Source organism: Takifugu rubripes, chromosome 1 (assembly GCF_901000725.2).
Source record: "Takifugu rubripes chromosome 1, fTakRub1.2, whole genome shotgun sequence".
Lineage (NCBI taxonomy): Eukaryota > Metazoa > Chordata > Actinopteri > Tetraodontiformes > Tetraodontidae > Takifugu > Takifugu rubripes.
The window spans coordinates 12,468,058-12,491,853 of NC_042285.1; the positions used below are offsets into that span (position 1 = coordinate 12,468,058).

The 23,796-nt window shown below is 40.6% G+C and overlaps 3 protein-coding genes across 3 annotated transcripts; 2 read left to right on the forward strand and 1 right to left on the reverse strand.

The window, feature by feature from the left end:
• The first annotated feature begins 649 nt into the window (after positions 1-649).
• On the forward strand, positions 650-7,303 carry LOC101079350 (transmembrane protease serine 9-like). The gene is made up of 14 exons (XM_029837688.1): positions 650-774; positions 2,938-2,958; positions 3,135-3,297; positions 3,379-3,647; positions 3,753-3,898; positions 3,979-4,330; positions 4,687-4,849; positions 4,931-5,199; positions 5,309-5,454; positions 5,535-5,781; positions 5,953-6,115; positions 6,197-6,456; positions 6,535-6,644; positions 6,728-7,303. Exons 1-14 carry the CDS (start codon positions 720-722, stop codon positions 6,971-6,973), a joined length of 2,610 nt encoding a protein of 869 aa, XP_029693548.1. The 5' UTR covers positions 650-719; the 3' UTR covers positions 6,974-7,303.
• A 4-nt stretch (positions 7,304-7,307) lies between these two features.
• Positions 7,308-16,057, reverse strand: LOC101079122 (integrin alpha-X). Its single transcript, XM_011602817.2, has 30 exons — positions 15,887-16,057; positions 14,867-14,969; positions 14,640-14,737; positions 14,425-14,495; positions 14,218-14,320; positions 13,956-14,083; positions 13,665-13,804; positions 13,231-13,381; positions 12,809-12,959; positions 12,640-12,713; positions 12,440-12,560; positions 11,943-12,079; positions 11,717-11,857; positions 11,432-11,638; positions 11,072-11,205; positions 10,812-10,948; positions 10,590-10,744; positions 10,367-10,492; positions 10,113-10,186; positions 9,651-9,792; positions 9,461-9,559; positions 9,309-9,388; positions 9,140-9,226; positions 8,978-9,047; positions 8,780-8,878; positions 8,626-8,706; positions 8,182-8,292; positions 7,978-8,091; positions 7,794-7,904; positions 7,308-7,706 (listed from the first exon to the last, which is right to left on the reverse strand). Exons 1-30 carry the CDS (start codon positions 15,921-15,923, stop codon positions 7,626-7,628), a joined length of 3,363 nt encoding a protein of 1,120 aa, XP_011601119.1. The 5' UTR covers positions 15,924-16,057; the 3' UTR covers positions 7,308-7,625.
• A 1,016-nt stretch (positions 16,058-17,073) lies between these two features.
• Positions 17,074-20,270, forward strand: aldoab (aldolase a, fructose-bisphosphate, b). Its single transcript, XM_011602824.2, has 7 exons — positions 17,074-17,222; positions 18,285-18,403; positions 18,535-18,801; positions 18,882-19,042; positions 19,193-19,451; positions 19,557-19,756; positions 19,882-20,270. Exons 2-7 carry the CDS (start codon positions 18,292-18,294, stop codon positions 19,972-19,974), a joined length of 1,092 nt encoding a protein of 363 aa, XP_011601126.1. The 5' UTR covers positions 17,074-17,222; positions 18,285-18,291; the 3' UTR covers positions 19,975-20,270.
• The last annotated feature ends 3,526 nt before the right edge of the window (positions 20,271-23,796 follow it).

Here is a 23,796-nt window from a genome sequence, read left to right on the forward strand (position 1 = left end):
GAAAAAAGTCTTGTTTTGCCTAAAGTACAATCCCAGATTGATTGATGATTAATGAAATAAAATGAAAATGAGGAAGTGCTTCGAAAAGCTTTTTTTATGGCTATTACTCAGCCCAGGTCAAAAATATTTCTATTTCCTCCTATTGTAATTACTGACCACATACATTATGATGTTATTTTTTTTCACGGCACATTCTGCTAATTATCTAACCGTTTCTGTAGAGATCTTTCATCTGTATGTCAAACGAGTAGCTGGGTTTTTCAAAAAGACACTGAAAAAGATGGATGAGGCATGACGCCAACACGCGTTTATTTGTTACATCACACCAACCATTGTCACAGGTAAATTCCGTTCTCACCTTATCTGTTTTTCTATTTTAAAGGAAACCTTGCTCCACTGCAGGGCTGAAGCATTAACAGAAAATTTAAATGTTCTAAAGATTGATTTAAATCAAGGCCGTTACTGAATTGCATCAATAACTGTCTTGGTTATTTGTGCGCTGAATCTAAGATACTCAAGAGTGGTAATTTAATGTGTCAGGTATCCTGAACAGGAAATGTGGTGATAGGAAATAATCTATAACCTGGCAGTGACGTCACAAGGAAATGTTTCTCTGTTATTTCTATAAATAAAACTCTAAAACGTGTCACGCTTCACAACAGGTGAAGGGTCAAAGTAAATGTATAAAAGATGAGAGCAGAGAGGCTGCTGTCAACGAAATGGCTTTGAGGAAGAGGCTCAGTATATTGATTCTAGCAAGCCTTTTGTTTGCAGGTGAGTTAGATATTCTCAAATACACTATTGAAACACAATTTAATTTAATTTTAATTTAACTTTGTAAATATTTTGGATTGTTGGTTATGTTTTTTTTCCAACAATGTGATAAGCTACTAGTAATAATTTACATTAAATCCATTTATCTTGGATTATTATACATTTTTATATATTTTCTATTCTTATTTCTATTTTTTGTATTTTGTATATATTTATTATTATTACTCATTGTTCTTTTTCTTTCCTTGCATTCCTGAATGTCTTTTCCTCTCTTTGTTTTTGCTGCTGTTGCAGCATAAATTTCTTCATTGTGGGAATCAAGGAAATCTGAACCTGAATCAGAATCTGAATCTAAATGTTCCTGTTGCTTAGTTATGCAAAAAAACCAAAAGTAAACTTTTGTCAACTGATTGTCTCACATGCTTGAAAGCTGTGCTCTAATTTTATAAAGATATTTTTATATGTTCTTTATGTTTCTATTAGCTTTTTTTTCATCACTCAAAGTATTTTTCTGAAATGCTTCAATATTGAGCCAAATCAGGGCCAAAATGTTTGACAATTTGGAAAAATAATACAATCAATAAAACAAAGTTTGAAATTGAAACTAATGGGGTTTTTGTTTGTTTTGTTTTGTTAAAATACAACCAGGTGTTACAATTTTTTGATCTTCAAATTCAGACAAAATTATTTTTTTTATATTTCTGTATCTTATATTTTGAGGTTGTTCAGACTTATGGCACTGATCTAGCGTGGGGCATGCCGTCATGGGACGTAGGCCAAATGGGATGATAAAAACAAAGCACAATCTGTCATATTAACTATACTATGAAAGTAGCAAAATTTCAGATGTTTCAACCTGATTTGGCACGAATAACAATATTAAACCAGAATCGTTTATTTTTTTTTAGTGAGTCTATTTCAGCCAAGTATACACATAAACATGAATCAGGTTAGGGTTTTGGTTTTAGAGGTTGATTTAAATTGTATTGCACTGGTTATGAGGAAGTCAGACTAGTGGGAAGATTGCAGTCCCCCCCCCCCCTCCCAGGGGTCAAGATCAGGCCCAGTTGTGTAGATGAAGCCAAGAGTGGGGAAAGTTCTGTCTGTCAATATTTTATGAATAAACTTTTCTTTTTTTTTTATGTGTTTGAGTTGTGGTATGAGTGTATGTTCAGAGAACTGAGGTGAGTCTTGACTGGACTGCTTGTTCTGTAAGCTGATATAATTTGATGGTTGTAGAAAGTCAGATGTTGGGACTGTAACAGACTAAAGTTGGTGATATTCATATTTGAAGGCCTGAGGTTTTGTGTGGAAAAAGCAGAGATGAATGTATGAGTACAGTGGCGAAGTGACGCAGGGGTGAGGGTGTTGTTTGTGGGTTTGTCTGGCATTCATCCTTGACAAGGGGTAGTATGGCTTGTTGGGGCTAGGGTGTTTGGGTTAGGAAGGGAAGTTTGGCCTTTGAAGGAGGCCATTCAGTACTATCCTTTTGAAAGAAGAATCTCCAACAAGACTGGAAAGTGCATTGCTATGGTATTATTGATCAGTTTCAGATTGTCTTTTTGCTTTTGGGTGAGGTGTGGTGAGTAGTTACAGAGCTGAAAGTAGTTGTCTGCATTAGGAAAGGTCAACTTGGCTACTTGGAATAATGCTTTCTGTGGGTAGGGAGGAGTGGGAGGGTGGAGAAGGCGGGAGAAGGGAAGGACACCCTTAAGCGAAGAGGAGCAGGTTCGGCAGGGGAAGGTGAAACGGAGATATTGAGTGTTTTAGGAGTCACGGGTATTGGAGAAATATTAGGCGGCTAAAAAGGGGTTGGTTTAAATTAAGAGTTAGGGGGTAAGGGTTTCTGGTTAGGGTTAGGTATCTGCCTTAATTACAATGCTGTCACAGTTTCAAATGTTAGGTTTTGATCTAGTTTTATCATTGAAAACCTGTAGCAATGATTTGGCTCCATACCCTTTACGATAAATAGGAGTATATGAGCACGATATTCAATGCAAAGACAAGACTATAATGCACTGATATGTTCATTTTAGGATGAATATGTAAAATACATTTCTGTTCACTATAATAATTATAATAAGAAAAAGATTGGAAACAAAATTATGTGTTTCAAATGCCAACATCGCAAATAAATTTATTTCATTTTTTATTTCCACTCAGAATCAGAGGCACAACTTAATGGTGAGTTGAATTTAACATAAAGTTTAATTATATCCTTTGATTTTATTGGCTTTTTTTTAATTAAGTGTTTTCATTTAAAAGAATACTGTCTGTGAGTAAAGGGACAATCATAATAGTATTTTATAATCAGAATATTTACATATTAACAAAAATATGGCTTACTTGTTTATTGACAGTGTGTGGCATCACTCCTCTGAGCAACAGGATAGTTGGAGGTGAAGATGCTCCAGCTGGAAATTGGCCCTGGCAGGTTAGTCTGCAGATATTTGGCCGCCATGTTTGTGGTGGTTCCCTCATCAACAGAGAGTGGGTGATGTCTGCTGCTCACTGCTTCTCCAGGTGGGTAACTGTGATGGTACAGTCATCCAAATTTATTGTCTGTCACTCTTTGGTCAACACAGTGCATGTCTGTGACTTTAGTTCAAGCACATCTGGGTGGCAGATTTCTTTGGGTCGTCAGAACCTGCAGGGCACAAACCCAAACGAAGTGTCCAGACGTGTTTCCAGGATTGTTTTGCACCCAAACTATGACCGTGACAGCAGCAACAACGATATTGCTCTGCTCAGACTCTCGTCAGCAGTCACATTGACAGACTACATCAGACCCGTGTGTCTGGCAGCCAGTGACAGTGTGTTCAACAATGGTACTGACAGCTGGGTCACTGGCTGGGGAGATGTCAATGAGGGAGGTGAGACTTCTTGTTGCTCACACAAATCTTAGAATTTCAGTGTTGTTGTCATCTGGAATCAATGGGCAGTGGTGTGAACTGTCTCCCATGTTGTTGTTCCCTTAGTGTCTTTACCGTTCCCTCAAATTCTGCAAGAAGTGGAAGTTCCAGTTTTGGGGAACAGGCATTGTAACTGCCTGAATGGAGTTGGTACAATCACAGAAAACATGATCTGTGCTGGTGTTCTGGCAGGAGGAAAAGACTCGTGCCAGGTACTCTGCTTGATTGAAGTCCACAACTGTATGTTTCCCATTTGCTGTCATGCTCACACTCCTCCTCTCTACCTCCTCAGGGTGACTCTGGAGGTCCGCTGGTCAGCAAGCAGGGCAACAAGTGGATCCAGTCTGGGATTGTTAGCTTTGGTTTTGGCTGTGCTCTACCCAATCTGCCTGGAGTCTACTCCAGAGTGTCCAGTTACCAGTCCTGGATCAACTCGCATATCAGCTCTGATCAGCCAGGATTTGTCCAGTTCACCTCCAGTGGGCTGGATGCTGACAGCAGCTACTCCTGTCCTGGTCTGCCACCACCTGCTCCTTCTGGTATTGCTGCTGTTACTTCCAGTACTTCATCTAGCAGTGCTAGATCTACTGCACAAGCAGAACTTATGGAAACAGCTGTGGCCTCAACTGTCTCAAGTGCTGAATGTGAGTAAATTGACTGTTGAAATCTTTCAAATATTTGTGTCAGGTTAATTACAGTTGAAATGGGTGATGTGTGAGACAACAAGACCTCAAAGATCAATGATCCCAGAGCAGTCAATAGTTTACCTGATTGGAAAGACTCTCCTTTATGTCATCTTGGTCTCTGTCCTCTTTCTCAAACATTTGTACACATCAATGTTGACTTAGCGGTACTCTGCACCAAGTGCTTGACATTCACATGCTTTCATTTTCTGACCAAATCTTTGTGTATATTGAGGCTTTTTATGAACGCTGTTGGTTTGGTGACTAATCATGTCAGATTGGATAACTTGCAATACTTTTACTGCAACCCTTTGCAGTGTGTGGCATCACTCCTCTGAGCAACAGGATAGTTGGAGGTGAAGATGCTCCAGCTGGAAATTGGCCCTGGCAGGTTAGTCTGCAGATATTTGGCCGCCATGTTTGTGGTGGTTCCCTCATCAACAGAGAGTGGGTGATGTCTGCTGCTCACTGCTTCTCCAGGTGGGTAACTGTGATGGTACAGTCGTCCAAATTTATTGTCTGTCACTCTTTGGTCAACACATTGCATGTCTATGACTTTAGTTCAAGCACATCTGGGTGGCGGATTTCTCTGGGTCGTCAGAACCTGCAGGGCACAAACCCAAACGAAGTGTCCAGACGTGTTTCCAGGATTGTTTTGCACCCAAACTATGACCGTGACAGCAGCAACAACGATATTGCTCTGCTCAGACTCTCGTCAGCAGTCACATTGACAGACTACATCAGACCCGTGTGTCTGGCAGCCAGTGACAGTGTGTTCAACAATGGTACTGACAGCTGGGTCACTGGCTGGGGAGATGTCAATGAGGGAGGTGAGACTTCTTGTTGCTCACACAAATCTTTGCTTAGATTTCAGTGTTGTTGTCATCTGGAAGCAATGGGCAGTGGTGTGAACTGTCTCCCATGTTGTTGTTCCCTTAGTGTCTTTACCGTTCCCTCAAACTCTGCAAGAAGTGGAAGTTCCAGTTTTGGGGAACAGGCATTGTAACTGCCTGAATGGAGTTGGTACAATCACAGAAAACATGATCTGTGCCGGTGTTCTGGCAGGAGGAAAAGACTCGTGCCAGGTACTCTGCTTGATTGAAGTCCACAACTGTATGTTTCCCATTTGCTGTCATGCTCACACTCCTCCTCTCTACCTCCTCAGGGTGACTCTGGAGGTCCGCTGGTCAGCAAGCAGGGCAACAAGTGGATCCAGTCTGGGATCGTTAGCTTTGGTTTTGGCTGTGCTCTACCCAATCTGCCTGGAGTCTACTCCAGAGTGTCCAGTTACCAGTCCTGGATCAACTCGCATATCAGCTCTGATCAGCCAGGATTTGTCCAGTTCACCTCCAGTGGGCTGGATGCTGACAGCAGCTACTCCTGTCCTGGTCTGCCACCACCTGCTCCTTCTGGTATTGCTGCTGTTACTTCCAGTACTTCATCTAGCAGTGCTAGATCTACTGTCCTGATCTGCTACCATCCCCACACACAGCAACAGCACCACAACAACAACTACAACTACCACCAGTAATCCTGCCTATTTGTTATTTGTTTTTGTAATTATTACTGTTTGTTTTATTTAGAACCCATTTGTGGCCAAGCTTCTATGAACAGTCGTACTGCAGAGAACAGAACTGGAGGAACATGGCCCTGGATGGTTCGCCTCCACAAAAATGGCAGTTACGCTTGTGGAGGAACCCTGATTGCTCACAATTTTGTCCTCACCTCTGCCCGATGTTTCTCCGGGTGAGAATTTACTGCCGGTAATTGCTACTGCTAGTCTGATGTACCAACAATTAACTTATTCTTTCCTCCACATAATCCCAGTCCAGATGTCAGTGAGTGGAGGGTGTTTGTTGGGCCACAGATTGTGAATGGTGTAGAAATGTTTGAGACATCCTTGGATGTTGACAGGATTATAATCCACAATCTGCCTGGGATCAGTGTTGCACTGCTAAAGCTGGCTAAACCAATCAGCTACAAAGATCACATCCAGCCTGTGTGCATTGACATTAACAATGACAGATCTTTCCCAGTGGGAACTCCATGTTGGGTGGCAGGTTGGGAAAAAGAAAGTGTGAGCACAGGTAAAGCTCTCGAACATGTTTTAAATCCATTATTGTTTGCTGAAGATTATTAATATTTGCACCTGGGATTTTTCGTAGGCAGTGAAATAGCCATTCCAGGTCTTCAAAATCTTGACACTCAAGTGGCGAGTTGTGGAAGTGTTTCTGATTCTAATTACATCTGCACTAACATCATGAACCTTCAATTGGTAAATTAAGTTCTTTAAAGTCTGTTTTAATCTTCAGCCTGGCCTCATGAAGAGCAATTCATTATACTTGTTTCTGTTAACAGTGGCATCAGGGCAGCCCCCTGCTGTGCAAGTCAGAGTCATCTTGGTTCCAGGTGGCCATTGTAACAATGAGTGGAAACAAATCAGCACGTGCCGATATTCATGTTTTTGAAAAAATCTCAAAGTTTGGGCCCTTCTTAAAGGAGACAATTGATGACATACCGTCCCCTGCAGCAGCTACAACAGGAAATGCAATTTCTTTATTCCTCTTTTTTATTCTCTCTTTTACCACATTGTTCCTGTTATGATGTCTTGTATTTTCTCCCCAGAGAGGTGGGTAGTTTAATAATGCATCTGAAAGCCAATCTCACTCACTGCACAATTTTAGACTGACTTTCAAAGCCATTTAAGGTTTGGAAATGGACTTGAAATCCAAGGATTCAAATTAATTAAAATGTTTGCTCATACAGGACCCAAAGAAAGTTTAGATTTTTATAACTTAGGAGTGTCTTGCATCTTTTCATCTTTTACAAACAGTCTAAATGTTATGGTATTTATTCTGCGTGCCATTTTATGTCGTTTTTTACACAGCAATGTGATGGTCAATTTTGCAGCAAATAAAGAATTTTCTAGGCATGGAACTTGTTTTGAAACTATTTATTTACAAAGAAATACACATAAAACAGTATAATTTAGTGGTAGTTTTTGTCCACCAAGTAGATTCTTGTCACACAAAGTGGTTTTATTGTGTATGTTTGTTTGAAAATAAAACCTTTTTTAAGTAAACAGAAAAGGCAAATCAAATTTCATCAAAACACAAATTCAGATATATATTCAACACCCATTTTAAGTTCTTAAACAGAAAAATGTCATTTACCAGGCTAATGATGGTTTGCATAAATATGGGACTTGCCAGCTTCTGTGGCACACCAGCTGCCTTTACTTTTGATCTTGTTAAGGTTAGTCTCCTGCTTCAGGATTTCCTGCTTCCCCCGCAGTGTCATCAAGCATTTGTTTGTATTTACTCTTAAAAAATCCAACCTGAGAATTCAAAGGAAAGATATCAAACACGCATGAAGGTGAGAGTAAATAGCAAACACTGGATAAAGTGTTTCTGCAGTTGGTCACCTTATATAGGACTGTTGTGATTAATACCAGCAGAGCTAGTCCTCCCAGTGATCCTCCAATAATTGCTTGCGTAAAGTCTGGGAGAGGATACACCTCTACCTCTGCTTCAATCTGAGACATGGTAGAACAAAGATCATGCTCAAATCTTTCTAACTACAATGCACAAGGAAATATGTTGAATCACCTTGCGAATGGAAGTATTGTTATTCGACCCAGCAGAAAAGATAATGTACCGCTTAGTGTCATAGTCCAGACTAGCGGTGCTGGTCAAGAGGAATTTTGCAGATTTTAGTCCAATCTGTTTAGGAAGGAAAGTGAGTGTGTTGAGCCTACTGATATTTTAATACAGAAAAAAGTAATTCAAGGTATTTCAAAGTGGTTGAATTACCTGCTGTATCCAGCCAGAACTAAGGTTGGCAGAGATGCTGTACGTTTTACTCTCTGTCCCTTGCATAAACTTGCTGCATTTGAACACACCACACTTGGCTACAGTGCAGTCCTGTTGGCAGAAAGCAGAGTCAGCACCACGACTGCAGATAAATGCTATTGGTCCTATGTATTATTGTTGATGGTGGGGCAGCCTTTCTTGCAAGGAAAAAATACTAGCTTGTAGTTCAAATGGTTATCAGTGGCAGAAATAAAAAAGATATCACAAAGATTTAGTGGTCAGATGCCCCCTGTCTTAACCACTGCTCATTTTAATTTGATATTGACCTTTAATTTTCCATTAAATTTTGATTTTGTCTTTCTTGTCCCCAGTTTATATTTAGCTGTTATCAATCTGAGCTGGATGTGAGGATGTCATAAATGCTGAATGTTTGGGAACACTTACCACTCTCTTTGTTTTCTGAATCTCAGTGACAAAATCTGTGAGGACAGGCTCCTCATCATCATCTCTGTGGCAGTCTGGAATCTGACAGAGCTCATTTATGTCAGTTTCACAAAGAACGGGATGAAATCTTCTATCCATCACACCTGCCAAGTACCTGCAAATTGGTTGAATCTGCCCAGATGTTCCTGTCACCGAGCTGCACGGGTACCCTGATGACTGTAGTGAAAGTCAGAGCTCTAATGTCATTTGTAACCTTGTAGAAAGGAGAACAGGGCAGGTTTTACGTGGTTTTACATAGGTTTGAATGACAAATCTTCTCATCTGTTACTGATGTAAAAGGCAGATATTTTACCACAAGTTTCTGTAGGACTGGTTTCTGCAAATCATCATTTCCAAAAGTGAAATTGCTGTAGCTTTGGGAGCTAAGCAGAAATGTCATGAGTATAAGACAACAGTGCTTAATGCAATGTAATAAATCGAAATTATGAAATTTGGGAAATACTAAATGACAAACCTTTCTAGTGTCACAAAAATGATGTACTTGACGTCAATCCCTTTTATACTGTAGAGATTACTTAATCCGGAGTGCTCTTCATTCTGACTAAATGACAGATCATTTTTTCATGAATAGTTAAATATCTACTTGCCTTTACATGGCTGTGGTTTTGTAGATGTAAAATTACCTCGTTGCATTTGCAGTGATAAAAATCCTTTCATTAAATTGACTGTTGGTTTCAATGCCATAGGAAACAATGAAATAAACCTATAACATAAAATGATATATTTATGTTCTTCTTTCATCTCATCACAGCAACATGTAAGTGATCTGTCAAACCTTGGAGTCGCTCTTAAAAATAGGTTTGTCAATGGTGCAATCTGTCTTCCCTCGCTGTAATTCATCCTCACTGTCAACGGAGTTGCACTCAATTCTTCCCTGATTAAAAAAAATACAATCAAAAAATAAATTTAAATCTGGAAGCTTTTAACCAGCGTGAATTGCTGCAAACCTGAAGCTGCTGCCTTACCTGTATAACCGTGAGCTTGCGATATGAGAGTCCAGCTGGGTATGTGAGAAGAACATGGCTGTTGTAGGAGTTTTCTTCACTGTTTTCCACTGAGACGGTAACATTCAACAGATCATCAATACCCACTTTGAGCTCCAGGGATCTGAAGGGTGAGTAAGGAGAGGAAAAAATCAAATTCCACAAACTCTGTTAACCTTATGTTTCGTACATGTGGAGTAATGCCGATCACGATTGAGATTATCTAAACTGCTGACGATTAAAATGGCCGTAAACTAAAAGTTTCTGTTACATCTTTATCTAAACTAGCAGCAGAAACAAAAAGATCACCCGATGACTGTGCAGGTGGGCTGAGAGCTGCTGCTTTAAATATTAAAAAGTGCTAAATGATTAATTGAGATATGATGAGGGAAACAAATGAATGTTTCACAGTCCTGAAATTTAGAGCCCCCTTTTCTAACTCACCTGGTAAAATTGAAATCCAAGTTCAGGTTATCCACACATTTGTCGTCATTGCCACAGTTGATTTCAAAGTTTAGCTGGGGGCAAAAGAAAGCCAAAACCATGCACACCTGAACATTTTCCTCAGGGAAAACAGAAATATCTAATGTACTTTGTGCTTCATACAGAGTTTACAAATAAGAATAAATTTAGGCAAGCACAATTTTTTTTTTTTTTTTTGCAGATGAGAAATTTGAGTAAAACAAGAAAACACATACAGGATGAATGGATGTTGTCTGTGCCTGCGGAGGGAGGCTGGGCCTGAGATTTGTGAAGGACGGCAAACCCTCAAAGCTGAATTTGAGCTCATTGGTAAGTTCATTTAAAGCATCTTCAGGACAGGCCTGCACAAAGGTGAGGGTGTTTTGAGATATTTTTTGTGTCTTTCACACAGCCAAACAAGTGTATTTCTCTGTGTGACAGTCCTATTCAACAGCCCACCTCGACATAGAACGTCACATCAACACACTGTTGTCGCTGAAGCCTGAGGTTGGTGGTGCCGGAGAAAATTCTCTGTTTGTCTTTCAAGAAAGCTCGGTTGGTTAACTCGCCGCGTGTGGAATCCAGCTTAAAAGTAAAGTTAATCCTTGCTCGAGCTGCAATAGATGAGAGTTTCATCGACAATTCTGGGGTACATAAATGTGAGTGTTTAATTTTAGACACCTTGGGTGAACTTGGAGGTCATGATGAAGCAGATTTTAGCCATGTTCACTAACGGCACTGAGCAGTTTGAGTTTTGAGTTGGAATCAGTCTGGGGCTGAATGACGCCGTAGCTTTGACCATCACTATTGGCTTGGATCTGAAAAAAGGATATGAAAGTGGATGTGGATCATTATTTAAACAATTCTCATCTAAATGAGGAAAAAATGGTCATTGAATTTTCCATGTGCTTGAAAGATGAATAACAGTCACATGCCCTCACCTGAGTAAGACGATGGTGCCCTTTGAACCCACTGCTAAGTCAGGCAGCCCATCATTGCTAAGGTCAAGTGATGACGGACTGATGGACATGCCAAAGAACTTCAGTCCTGGCCTGACTTCTGAGGCAACAATTCTCTACACAAATGGAAACAGTTTCATTTTATACTACACTATTTTATTTGGATACATACGTTTTGTGTAGATGTTTTTGAAGTGGGTTCATTTTAAGTTTTGTTGTAGCACGCAACAGAATCAAGGAAAAACGCCCGTTGAACAGGAAGAAACCTTGAGCTGGACCTGGCTCACATGGACAGGAGATGGAAAGATAGGACTAGTGAGTAGGAATGAGGATCTTGCTCACTTGTGAGTAAGTCAGACTGATTCTTCCTTTGCCTTTGCCATGAAATATGTAGATGCTGCCTTGACCGTTATTCTCCAAAGGCGCTCCGACAGCCAGGTCGTTGAAGCCATCTGCGTTAAGATCGGGCAGTACAGCAAGAGAAGACCCAAACCTCCCCAAATTGGACGCAGAACCACTCAATACTACGTCAGCCTTAAACTTAACATTCTGCAAAGAGCGTAAAGGGAATCAAAGCGATTGTGATAGAAATGAAAGAATTGTTCGTAAAATAATCAAAACATTTACCAAACCAGACAAGGTGCAAGCATAAACTCTTCCCTCTCTGTCATCTTCCACATACATAGGGGCAGATATGAGGATGAGGTCAGTGTAGGCGTCACCATCCACGTCCATGGCGCAAACCACTGCCCCAAAATATTCACCACTCTAAATGTTGCCACAAAAAAAATGCATTTACAGAGAAATGCGACACTGCTTCGAGAGGTATTAATCTTAACCTGTCGACACACACTTGCTTAGGGTAGGGGTTGATCTTCTCGTACATTTTAGGTGTCTGGACTGCTATCACTGTACCAATGTGTCGATATCTCGGAGCACCAACTATTGTCAAAGAGCCGCCCGCTGTTTTTGCCACTGCCATGGAGTAACCTTAAATCCAAATCAAATTGCATACGACAAAATGTTCACAGGTTGCAGGCAAGTGGTCACATCACCAAGCATTGAATTCAACTCAACGCTTGGGCAAACTGTCCACATAACAAGCTATAATGAAAATGATCAATAATTCAATTTGAAATAAGCTTTTCTTCCATCAGTGTGAGGAGAAGAAGTAGTGTGAGAGAGAGTATTGTTTCATTTCCACGACATGATTGATTGAAAAACCAATACATTTTTGTAGTCTGTTGTTATTTCCTATTTTTTGAACATCTCTTTGTCATTGATTTCATAGTCATTTACTTTGGTCATTAAAACTGCTTTTTACTGTAGTAAGCTCCATTCTAACCCTACCCAGATAACTATCAGGATCAATATCTGAAGGATAGACTGATTCCATCCGCTTGGATGTGGTCCTATACTTCAGGAATCCTCCCTTCCACTGGTTGGCACCAACAGCGCCCATCAGAAATCCCTTAAAGTCAGACAGACAATGTAAAGAATGCATTTCAGGCGCAGCTACTCTGTACAGCTCACGTGTTGAACTTCAGCACCTCAGAGTCATATGCAGCGCTGAACCCCACTTGCGACATTTCCATTTCTAGTGATTGTCCACTTGTTTGAGATCCTGCAAAAATCACCAGGCATAAAACATATTGGGATGGAGCTGATGGTGAAACGCTGATGCTTAAACAGAAGGATGTGGCTGCATCACATCTGCACCTTCAATAGAGAAGATTTTCTCCTGCAAACTGCTACTGATTCTTTCAAGTGCATTAAAGTTCTCCACTTGAAACATGTGGTTGTTGGAGGGGGAAGATGCAATGGTCTCCAGTTCCTTTATTGCCGTGGGGTTAGAAAAAGCACTTCCAACCTAAACATGATAACATAACAGGTTTACACATCCCCGTTATACTGATCATCTTTTGCTTTGTAGGTTCTAAAACATAATGAAAAATTGGAGCAATATCTGACAGTTTTATGATCATTGAACTTAAAATGCTAATTTCCACAACATTGGTGTGGAGCCAAGATTCTTACTGCACAATACTTTGATCACTTTGAAACCCAATAACCTGAAGTAGGCTCGCTCTAAATAGTCAGGTGATCTTCCAGAATGTGAAAAAATATATAATAAAACTTACCCCAATAGCAAATCGAACTATTTTTTTATTTTCCGCTGCCTTTACTGCATTAGGTAGAAGCTCTCTTTCTTGAGATTCTCCATCTGTAATAACTATCAAGACCTTCCCCACATTTTCCCTGGAACCACGTCTTGCTATGAACACATTGTCACTATAAAACAACAAAACAGGGAAAAAAATGAAGAATTTTCTCCTTTACCTCAGTTGAGCTAATGCAAATATTTCTTCAAGGATTGGATATGACATTTGGTTGTGTTGGAAAAGGAAAATATCTCTTCTCAAACAACTTACAAAACATGATGATTTTGATTTTGTGAGTCTCAGTTTTAATGTCACAGATGCAGCCTCTCACACCAACACAAGGAATGAATTGCACCAATCACTTCCTGTTTGTTCAGCATAAGGTGAAGAGGTTATATTCCTGAGGTACTTACACAACATATCGAATGGCAGAAGCTGTGTTTGTCCCTCCAGTCAATTGTCTAATGCTGTTAATGTTGTTTTCCAAGGTACTTTTGTCAAAATCAAAGGAAAAGTGGATTCTGTATATGCTGGAGAATTGAACAATGGCAAACTGCAAAAATAGAGGGAAAATATCCACATATAAATATATTCAGGGATTCAATATCCTCTTCCTCCTACTCTTACTTATATTATTATAACAACAATAATACTAATTGTCGTCGTCATCATCATCATCATCATCATCATCATCATCATCATACCTTTGTGTCTTTTCCTTTGAAGGAACTGACCAGGCTTTTCACAAAATTTTTCATTGTGGTAAAATCAGCAGGCTCCACACTGCCTGAACCATCCAAAAGAAATGCAATGTCTGCTTGGGTGCGGCAATCTGTAAAAATAAAGTTAATGATGATCAGATTTTATAATCCAGCTTTTATGGTTTGCTGATGGTTGCCGATACATATAAGGTCTGTCTCATTACATCTTATCTGTCTGTTATTAAGATAATCTAAGAATTTTTACCTTCAAGGGAAGAAGGCACAGGATTCTTTTGACCAAGCTGAAGGCACACGCCGTTGTACATGGTGAGGCTTGCACAGTCCTTTGGAATAGTTGGACCGCATACCTGAAAGTAAAAATGAAAAACATTTATCTGAAGATTTTCTGATCCAAAATGGTGTAGTTCCAAAGAAGCGTAGTGCGTGAGGATCCTGCCTAGTGGCAACTCACCAGAGTGTTTCCTGAGATGGAATCAGTTGTCATTGTCAATCCGAAGGATGCGTTGACTGCAAAGTCTGGCACTGCATTGACAATATTCCCATATTATGGAATGGTGACCACAATACAAGGACAATCCCATTGGCCAACATGTTCTATCAATATTTCTATCAGTGTGAAATGTGAGTATATGTCAAGTATTTAGGAACAGGTGGAGGTTTCCTTACATGAAACTGAAAGTGCACTACAGCTTGATGTGGAGCACATAAATATTTGCCCTCTTTCCGTTGAGCTACGTTGCGCAAGAGGGGCACTGACGAGCAGTCTGATAAAATAAGGAAATGACAAAAGAACCTATTAGCATGAGATGAATAAATGCCACTCCCCACCACACTGCGGTTACGAGTAAGCACATCTGAGAAATGTTTACTGAAATAGAAAGGTTGAAACCTACCCTTTTGGGCTCTGCACCACATGATATCCAAAACCAGCCGCGTCATTACTCAAAGTTTTCCAAGCGACAGGATCAATATTAAAACAGAGAGCAGCTTTTAGTGCTGAAGATTGGAGAAGACAGAAGGAGACATTCATGAGTAACAGCCAGTTTGTGCCTTACAGCGATTATAATGATTTGAAAGCCTAAAGCTTACTTCATCTTTGATTTCTCAACTTGGTGTCATAAAATGTGAATAAAGATTAAGTTCAATGAAGATGAAGGTGTTTTTATTTCCTCCAAACATCTACATATTGCTCTTGCCTGCATGTTACTTCTATTGTTCATTCTGGGTCTAAGAACAAAAGTAGAAATTGGAGAATAGGGTCTCGGTTGAATTCCTTCTAAATTTGCCAAGGTACCTTTTGATTAAACAAAGAGACTCTAATGAATTTACAACAGTAACCAAAAGAGAAAGTCTGATGACTCAAATGGTGACAACAGCTATGACACCTTTCTTTTGTGGGAGGTCTTGACTTTTTATAGAAACTGGGTGAAATGTAATGAAGCTTTGTCTGTCCTTCTTTGGTCACAATAGAGAATGTTGAAACATAAGGCCGTTATACGACTAGAATATAAAATAAGATGTTGCTACAGAAATGTAGCCCCTCTATAATGTACCTTCTCATGCAGCATCTAAAAACATATTGTGTAATTACACTTAACCTACAGTAAAACTTTTTTAAAAAAACCTAAAAAATTAATCAGGAAGTGATCTCCGTGTCCTCCCAGCGACTGCTGACCTTGAGAGACTTCTATTGGCTCAAATGATCTCGTTTTGACAAGGACTCCTTTTCTACCACCCAAGTGCAAATATTTATAAAATTATAGCACCTTTCTGAAACCTTTTTCAATACAAAATTAAATTTGTTAAAACATTGTCTGGACACGTATGATTAAAAGAAAATAATTTCACATCCACCAGTATTCCAGCATACTTTTTTTTGGACAAACAAGAGAAATCTTATAAGCAGCACCTACCCGAGAAGAGTAATGCAGTCCTGATTATACAGTCCATTGTGATTCTCCCATGGAAACTCTGAACCGTGGTGTATTCTTATGTTTGAAGAATTAAGCTTTTGAGGCGCTCACTGTGTTCGGGAGAGATTGCTCAAAAGAAATACTGCAATCATGTGATGGCTCAAAAATGAAGCGGTAAGAGGAACTGTCATGGAGGAGTGGTTGCAACTTTTGTGGGGTTTTTTTTCACATCCATACAGGAAATGTATTTTCTTTTTTGCTTGTAATTACTTCACCCATTTGCATCACTCATATTATTTCAATTATCCACAAAGAGTTTATACATACAAAATATCAGCAAATTACAAAAACAGAAATAAAACATTCTTATTTTCCTAAACTGGGCCAAAAATCACAGAAGTGAACCTTCTTAAATGAGCATGCACTTCGGATTTTCACTTTGTCCGTCCATTTGTTGATTTTTATGCATTTTTGTCAAAGGCTAACTTTTTTTTTTTTTTCTCAATGACTGATCAGGACGCAAAGCTGCTTTCCTGTCACTGCTGGGTGTCTGCAAAAATAAAGCATTGCTAAATGCTAAATGTAGTGTTCTAATGTGTAATTGGCGGGGGTTTTTTGGCATCCCTGCCGAATGAGGAATTAAACCTTTACACCTCCCAACATCGGTGGAGCAACTGTGCACAGAGGCGCAACCTTTACAGGCTTCACCATTTAACCCAGTCCCTGCAAGGCCAAGGCAATCAGGAAAGGTCACAAAAAAGGTCAGATCTGTTGCTGTGTCTGGATTAAATTTCTCAGGGTAGGTTGGAAACACTGACACGAGTTGTATGCGTGCAATTATGCTGCTGCGTATCTTATCAACCTCCTCCACAGACCATTCTTAACACCAAGAGAGGTTCTTTTGTTTTTTTAGCTGCGAGGGGACACCTTTAAAGAAACTATATAAAGTCTTAATTTGTGCCCGCTGCAATGCAAACAAGGGGTGCAACGTTCTGTTTAGCAGATCTTTGTAAAACAAAGTTTGGCTCTGTATTTTGTACATATCCTCGTACATATTTTTTACTACAGCTTATATCATGTGTTTTTTCTACTGTTCTCTGAAATAATCGTTGCCCTTTCACTGGCCACTCGCCACCATGTTACTCCAGCCGCGGCCTCTCTGAATGTCACGAGCCATCTCTGGTTGCGCCCTGTTCTTTTAATAGCATGGCAGCTGAAATGTGAGGGGTCAAAATGTGAGGATAAATACAAGAGCGAGCAGGCCGGAAGACTGTCGCAGACGAAGGCCAGATCTTCTCCCTCCCTCTCTTCTCTCAGCTCTCCTTTATCTTCAAAGGTAAAAAAGAAATAAGGCAATTTTATTACACTTGCTCTATTATCACATTCAGTGATTGGCTCAGCAGGTGCATGACATTTGAAGCTTGTCTCTTTGCTTAAACACATGCACATTAATTAATTGGCACGGGGTTGCAAATTCAAATGGAAAAATGTGCTGTAAAAATATGGGTATAAACTGGAAACCGAGTTCAAATGTTAAAATAAATAATATAACAAACTGTTAATATGCCTACTAAGTCTGTACACTCAGAATTTCTAATCCCTCAAAACTGCCTGAAACCAGTCAAGGAAGGCCAAGCTCTGTATATTGGCATTGAGCTTTACATTACTGACCTGATGTTAACTAGCAGGGTGTTTTAATCTTGCTGTCTTTCTTCAGTAAATCATATCTACATATTTTCCGTTTATCGTTGTGCGGTCTAAAAATAGGTGATGAATCAGAGGTTTGAGCAAAACCTTCCTGTTTTTGACCTCTTAACAAGGCGCAATGTTTTTTCTTTTTTAATTACTTGTTACTGAGCAATGTGGCTTTTGGCACTTAGAAATAGGATTAAATTTAGAACAGCAATGATTGTAGAGGCACAGTGGAGGGGCGAGTGGGTGGAGCCAGCACTAAACAGCAGGGCGAAGGAATGGAGAGAGTGGGGGCAGGAAGAGGATGGGAAATGTCAAGGATACGAGGCTTGAGAATGGAATAGGTCATATACATGCTTGACATGTTTTGCTTGGTCAGATTCAAAAAGGGCAGAGAAGAGACCGAGATAGAAGCTTTGGATACTAGACCCCCTGCACGCCTCCATGGTGGCCAGTGCTTAACTTCCACCTGGTGCCGAAGCAATTATAGCTGCAACAACCACATTTGCACAACTGGAACAACAGCTGGTCTAAAGAGTGACAGGAACATTTCACAGCAAACAAACTTGTTTTACTTCCCTCAGGCCACCAATAAAATGGCTTTTAATCCACTGAACATTTACAAAAGGGAACCACACTCTTTAATTCTGACCATCTCTCTTTTGCAGTTATATATCTTTGCTTATTTGGTCACTCTTTCCTCCAGAGTCAGGATGCCTCACGCATACCCCTTCCTCACTCCTGAACAGAAGAAGGAGCTCAGTGATATTGCTCATAAGATCGTCGCTACCGGCAAGGGAATCCTTGCTGCAGATGAATCCACTGGTAAAGAGTTTGACAATTATTTAAAAATCCTTTTGAGATCTTTTGTCCCCTTATGGCATTAAAAAAAAGGCAAATTACTAGTGATAAAGTCAGTTTTAGGAGTGTAATTAATGGGTCTCCACAATTTCTAGGCAGCGTAGCTAAGCGCTTTCAGAGCATCAATGCTGAGAACACTGAGGAGAACAGGAGGCTGTACCGCCAGCTCCTCTTCACCGCTGATGATCGCATCAACCCATGCATTGGTGGCGTCATCCTCTTCCATGAGACCATGTACCAGAAAACCGATGGTGGTAAGCCTTTTACCCAGTACCTCAAGGAGAGAGGCATGGTCGTGGGCATCAAGGTGGACAAAGGTGTTGTCCCACTGGCTGGAACCAATGGCGAGACTACTACCCAGGGTAAGAAAACAACATGAACATCGCCATCAGCACCATTTTCATGTTGCGCTCACCTGGTGTCTCCTCCTTCTGATTCACAGGTTTGGACGGGCTGTATGAGAGATGTGCCCAGTACAAGAAGGATGGTGCTGACTTTGCCAAGTGGCGCTGTGTGCTGAAGATCACCCCCACCACCCCTTCAAAACTGGCCATCTTGGAGAACGCCAATGTCCTGGCCCGCTATGCCAGCATTTGCCAGATGGTAAGAAGCTATAGGTACTGGAATAGTGAATATTTCAAAACAATCCAAAAGGTCATGAAGAAGCAGTATGAGCTGTTTTTCCAACCGTTATGTGTTTGTTTTTAGCAACAGACTAATACTTTACCTTCCCCTTTTCTTGTCTTTTTTCAGCATGGCATTGTCCCCATCGTCGAACCTGAGATTCTTCCTGATGGTGACCATGATCTGAAGCGCTGCCAGTACGTTACTGAGAAGGTCTTGGCTGCAGTCTACAAGGCTCTGTCTGACCACCACGTCTACCTGGAGGGTACACTGCTCAAGCCCAATATGGTCACTGCCGGACACTCCTGCTCCCACAAATACAGCAACCAGGAGATCGCAATGGCCACTGTTACTGCCCTGCGCCGTACCGTGCCCCCTGCAGTCCCTGGTGAGGTGGATTCATTCACTCATGCATACTCTACAATCACAGGGGTGTATGTAACTTGTCTTGTGCCCTATCAAATTATGTTAATTCTCTCTTTCCCCTGTAAAGGCATTACCTTCCTGTCTGGTGGTCAGAGTGAGGAGGAGGCCTCCATCAACCTGAACGCCATGAATCAGTGCCCTCTGCACAGGCCTTGGGCCCTGACCTTTTCATATGGTCGTGCCCTGCAGGCTTCTGCCCTTAAAGCCTGGGGTGGCAAGAAAGAGAATGGAAAGGCATGCCAGGAAGAGTTCATTAAGAGGGCTCTGGTATGTGAAGCCACAGGAAAACATGTCTTAGATGATACAATCCATTTTTTTTTTTTAAAGAAAATTGTGATAAAACATAAAACTTGTGTTTGCTGTTAATACAAATCTTTTTCCCCCACTTACAGGCCAACAACCAGGCTTGCCAGGGTAAGTATGCCTCCTCTGGAGCTAGCGCTGCCGGTGGAGAATCACTGTTCGTGGCGAACCACGCTTACTAAGCACAGACACTCATTAATTGCCATCTTCTCACCGTAACGCCACTACGATGGAAAAGCTCTCTGCTACCAATTAAAGGCATTTTAATGTGAAAGTTGAAAAAAGTCCCCTGGGTTGTTGCTGCGGCTGGGAGATCCTCTGCCTGCACAATGTTCTGCCTCCATTCCCTTACCTTTTCTCAACACCTTTCCCCACATTGTTTTTACACAAATTGTACTATTTTTTTCATTGGTCTGATTCCACCAAAAGCAGGATATGATTTATACTGGCACAATGCAATAAAATATCTACCCTAACATTTTGATTTCTGTGTGTCTCTGAATTTCCACTTGCCTGACATTCAGGCACGACGGTGAACTAAATTTTTCAGGGATTAAATGTTTTATGTGTGAGTCTGCAAAACGGTTGTATGTCACATTTGTGATGATGTGCACATGCTTCTTGCTTTTTTCACCTTGCTGCAAGGTGTAACTCACTTTCAAAACTTCCTGTGTCTGCACTGTGACTATTTCCTTTCCTCCCCCCCTTTTATCCTTCATTGAAATGTGACACTTGTTTCACAGCTTTTCAGTCGTAAGTGTGGCCTCCCATGCTTTGTTAATCTTTGAGCTCATGCAGATGAGACCATGGTTAACAGCTCACACACCAACACTTATCCACCCAAAGGTGGCTATTTGAAGCCTAGATGTTGTTTCTAAACCTACTAAACAAGATTTAGGAAATAAGATTTCTTTTAATTTAATCTTTTAATTTGGCTAAAGGTTACCATAAAGTAAAATGGCTACATTTTTATTTGGTTAGTGACGGCCTCAAAATCCACAATACAGGCACGAAGCACATTTGGAACACACATAAGTGTTTTTATGTGTGATGCAAAGTGTGAGTAGACAACAAACGAGGAGCACTTTAAGAAGTGCTTAAAGAACTACAGTTTTTGATCCTTTTCAATTCATTGAACTGTTGATTTTTTTCATAACAATGTCTTCTCTTTGCTGTGATAGCTGAGGTGAAGGCCCAGCTCTAATGTTCACAGTTCGCCACTGCGTTGATTGAGAGAGCCTCGTTTTGAGCCTATATCATAAGGGAGCAAAGGAAGGTTGCCAGGTGAGCAAAGAGGTAAAATTAGGAATAAAGTAAGTACATAATAATCTTTTACAGTTTGAAAAGGCAAGGGTCAGGCAAGGGGTGTGTGTGTTCCAACAACAACAACAATAGTAATACACTACGACTACTAATAAAAATAATAATAAGATGTATTTGCCTTTTGTTGGGTTTCTTTAAACCGCCCAGAGGCAATTTTGATTGTAATGGACATTATACAAATAAAGATCGTTTGCCTTGAATTTAATATTTTAATTGGCATGGAACCACATCCTGAGTAAGCACAGGATACAATGTGCAAGGAAGCAGTTGACAGAGCTTGTGAGGTGGTTTCTGTTACGATACGTGGTGGTAGCGGACCCGAACGCAGGCCAGGACACAGTGGTGGAGAGGTCAAATCCACACACCAGAAATCCCAACAGTTTCTCCCTCATCCATTGAGAATCACCAGAAAAATAATCATAAAGAATGCTCCTAGCCCAAAACAACCAAGAAAAACTAACCAGAAAACCATTTACTAAAGCTTTGGAACTACACTTCTTTCTGGCACACTCACAAACTAGTTACAGTTCAGCAGAGCAATCAAAAAAAAAGTTGATTTCTAGCGTATTATTCTCAAAATTGTGAACACAGATCAGAGGGATGGGACCGAGCCTGCCAGCCGGTTCCTGTGGGACACATCCAGTAGTGACTCACAACGATGTGCTACTATTACAAATACATATTACACATATTACCTCAGCCATTTGTCTTTGCAAACTAGCATTTTATTAAGCCTGCTAGCAAAAATACAACTTTTTACTACTAATTTTACTTAGTCACACACTCTTAGGCAACACAAGAGGACATTTTGACTGAGCCACTTTATCTCTTTCGGAGTCATCATGGGCGAAGGCAGAGTCCACCCCTGGATGAACCGCCAGTTCATCGCAGGACCCTATATGAGCAATTGTGAGTTTGGTACCTTGCTTAATGTACTGTGTAATGTTGTGTTGCGCAATGTATACAAATGGCGGGGAGGGGGGGCTCAGAAAGGAGGAACCAACTCTGACCATTAGAAATATGTCCCACACACCCACACATCCTGACATCAGAGTTTAACAGGGAGCAAAGGGATACATTCTACCCAGTGTATAAGTGGAGCCTTTAAGGATGTGTGTCCAACATATACCACAGATGCTGGATTGATATCTGGGGAAATTTGGAGGAAACATCAATGTTTTTTGTGTGCTTATAAAATTCTTGTTGAGCCATTTTGTTTTGTGTCTGGGTGCAAGAGGCCAAAGCCATCAGGGATATTGCTCTCATAAAAGGGTCTACATAGTCTACAAGGATGCTTAGGTAGGAGATACATGTCAAAGGTCTATTCACATGGACCCAAGGTTTGCCAACAGATCAACAGCAGCACGCTGCCACAATGAAGAGATCAGTCAGTTTAATCCACTTCACCGGTCAACGCCATTTATGAAATGTAGGTCAGTTTAAACTTTCCTATGTCATTAAATATCATCCAGTCTTGTCCCATCTATCTCAGAATAATCCTGCCACAGTCTCACCTGAAGGAGGTTATCCATGCTCTCATCTTCTCTGGGTTTGACAACTCCACAGCACCTCAGAGAAGTGAAGGGTGTAAAAAGCTTTGATCAAAACTCATTTCCAAAACAGGCCTCCCTCCATTGGCTGTCTGTCCACTTCTAAATTGCTTTTAGATTTTAGCTGATCGTTTTTAAAGGTCATATGTGTTGTGACAAGTTCCTTGACTACGTCACTACCAGCCGATATAACTTATTTGGTTTTGACGTGACCTCGTGACTTGAAAACAACAGACTAAAATAAATAAATAAAACACAACATGCTTCCAGTCATTTTGCCTTTAAAGCGCATTTAATTCCATTCATAAACGTACATTACAGCACAGGCAAAACCGCTTGCGACTAAAATCAAAAACAATGATTGGCTGTCCTCTAGTGGCCAGAAGGAGCCTTAACATTGAACATAACGTATAGCTCTCACAATACGGTTCCACAGTTATCTAAGTGGATTGTTGAGTTAACCCTCGGGCTGAGATGTTTGGGTGGGGCCTATCTGGTTGTTCCTAAATCGAGTATTAGAACTAAAAGTAACCAGATTAAACCTGGGTATAGCTTGGCCTAGGCCAGAGAAGAACCTGGGAATAAACTGCCCTAGGTCAAACTATACCCCTCCAGGTGAGACTGTCAGACTAAATCTCACTGTATAAAGAGGATTTGATTGCATTTACACAGTATATTTATGCACTAATTAAAAATGACATTTGGCATATGGCATCAAAGTGCTTTCTTAAACCATGTATATATCACCATGCTTTCTATTTTTGTCTGATGGAAATGAGACCCATTTGCAGCAAAGGTGAAAAAGAAAAAAAGTAATTACTTTAATTAGTAGCTGGAAGAATGTTAGGAAGTTCAACAGAAAACAACTAGAAGCAACATTTAAGTTTCAAGTCCACGTAATCCTTGCTTAGATGAGCCGATATGCAGTCCAAAGGGACGGGGAACCAGGCAGGGAGCAGACAGGGATGTGGTCAGACCGAAGGCTACCAGGGCTAGGAGGGAATGCTCAGATCAGGAGCAGACAGGGTTTGTAATGAGTAATCAGTCCTGGAATCAGTGCTGGAATGTTGATCTCGAGGTAACAAAAATCTGTCAGAAAGCGTGTGTAATGCTGGGCCTCAAGTTTTCCCG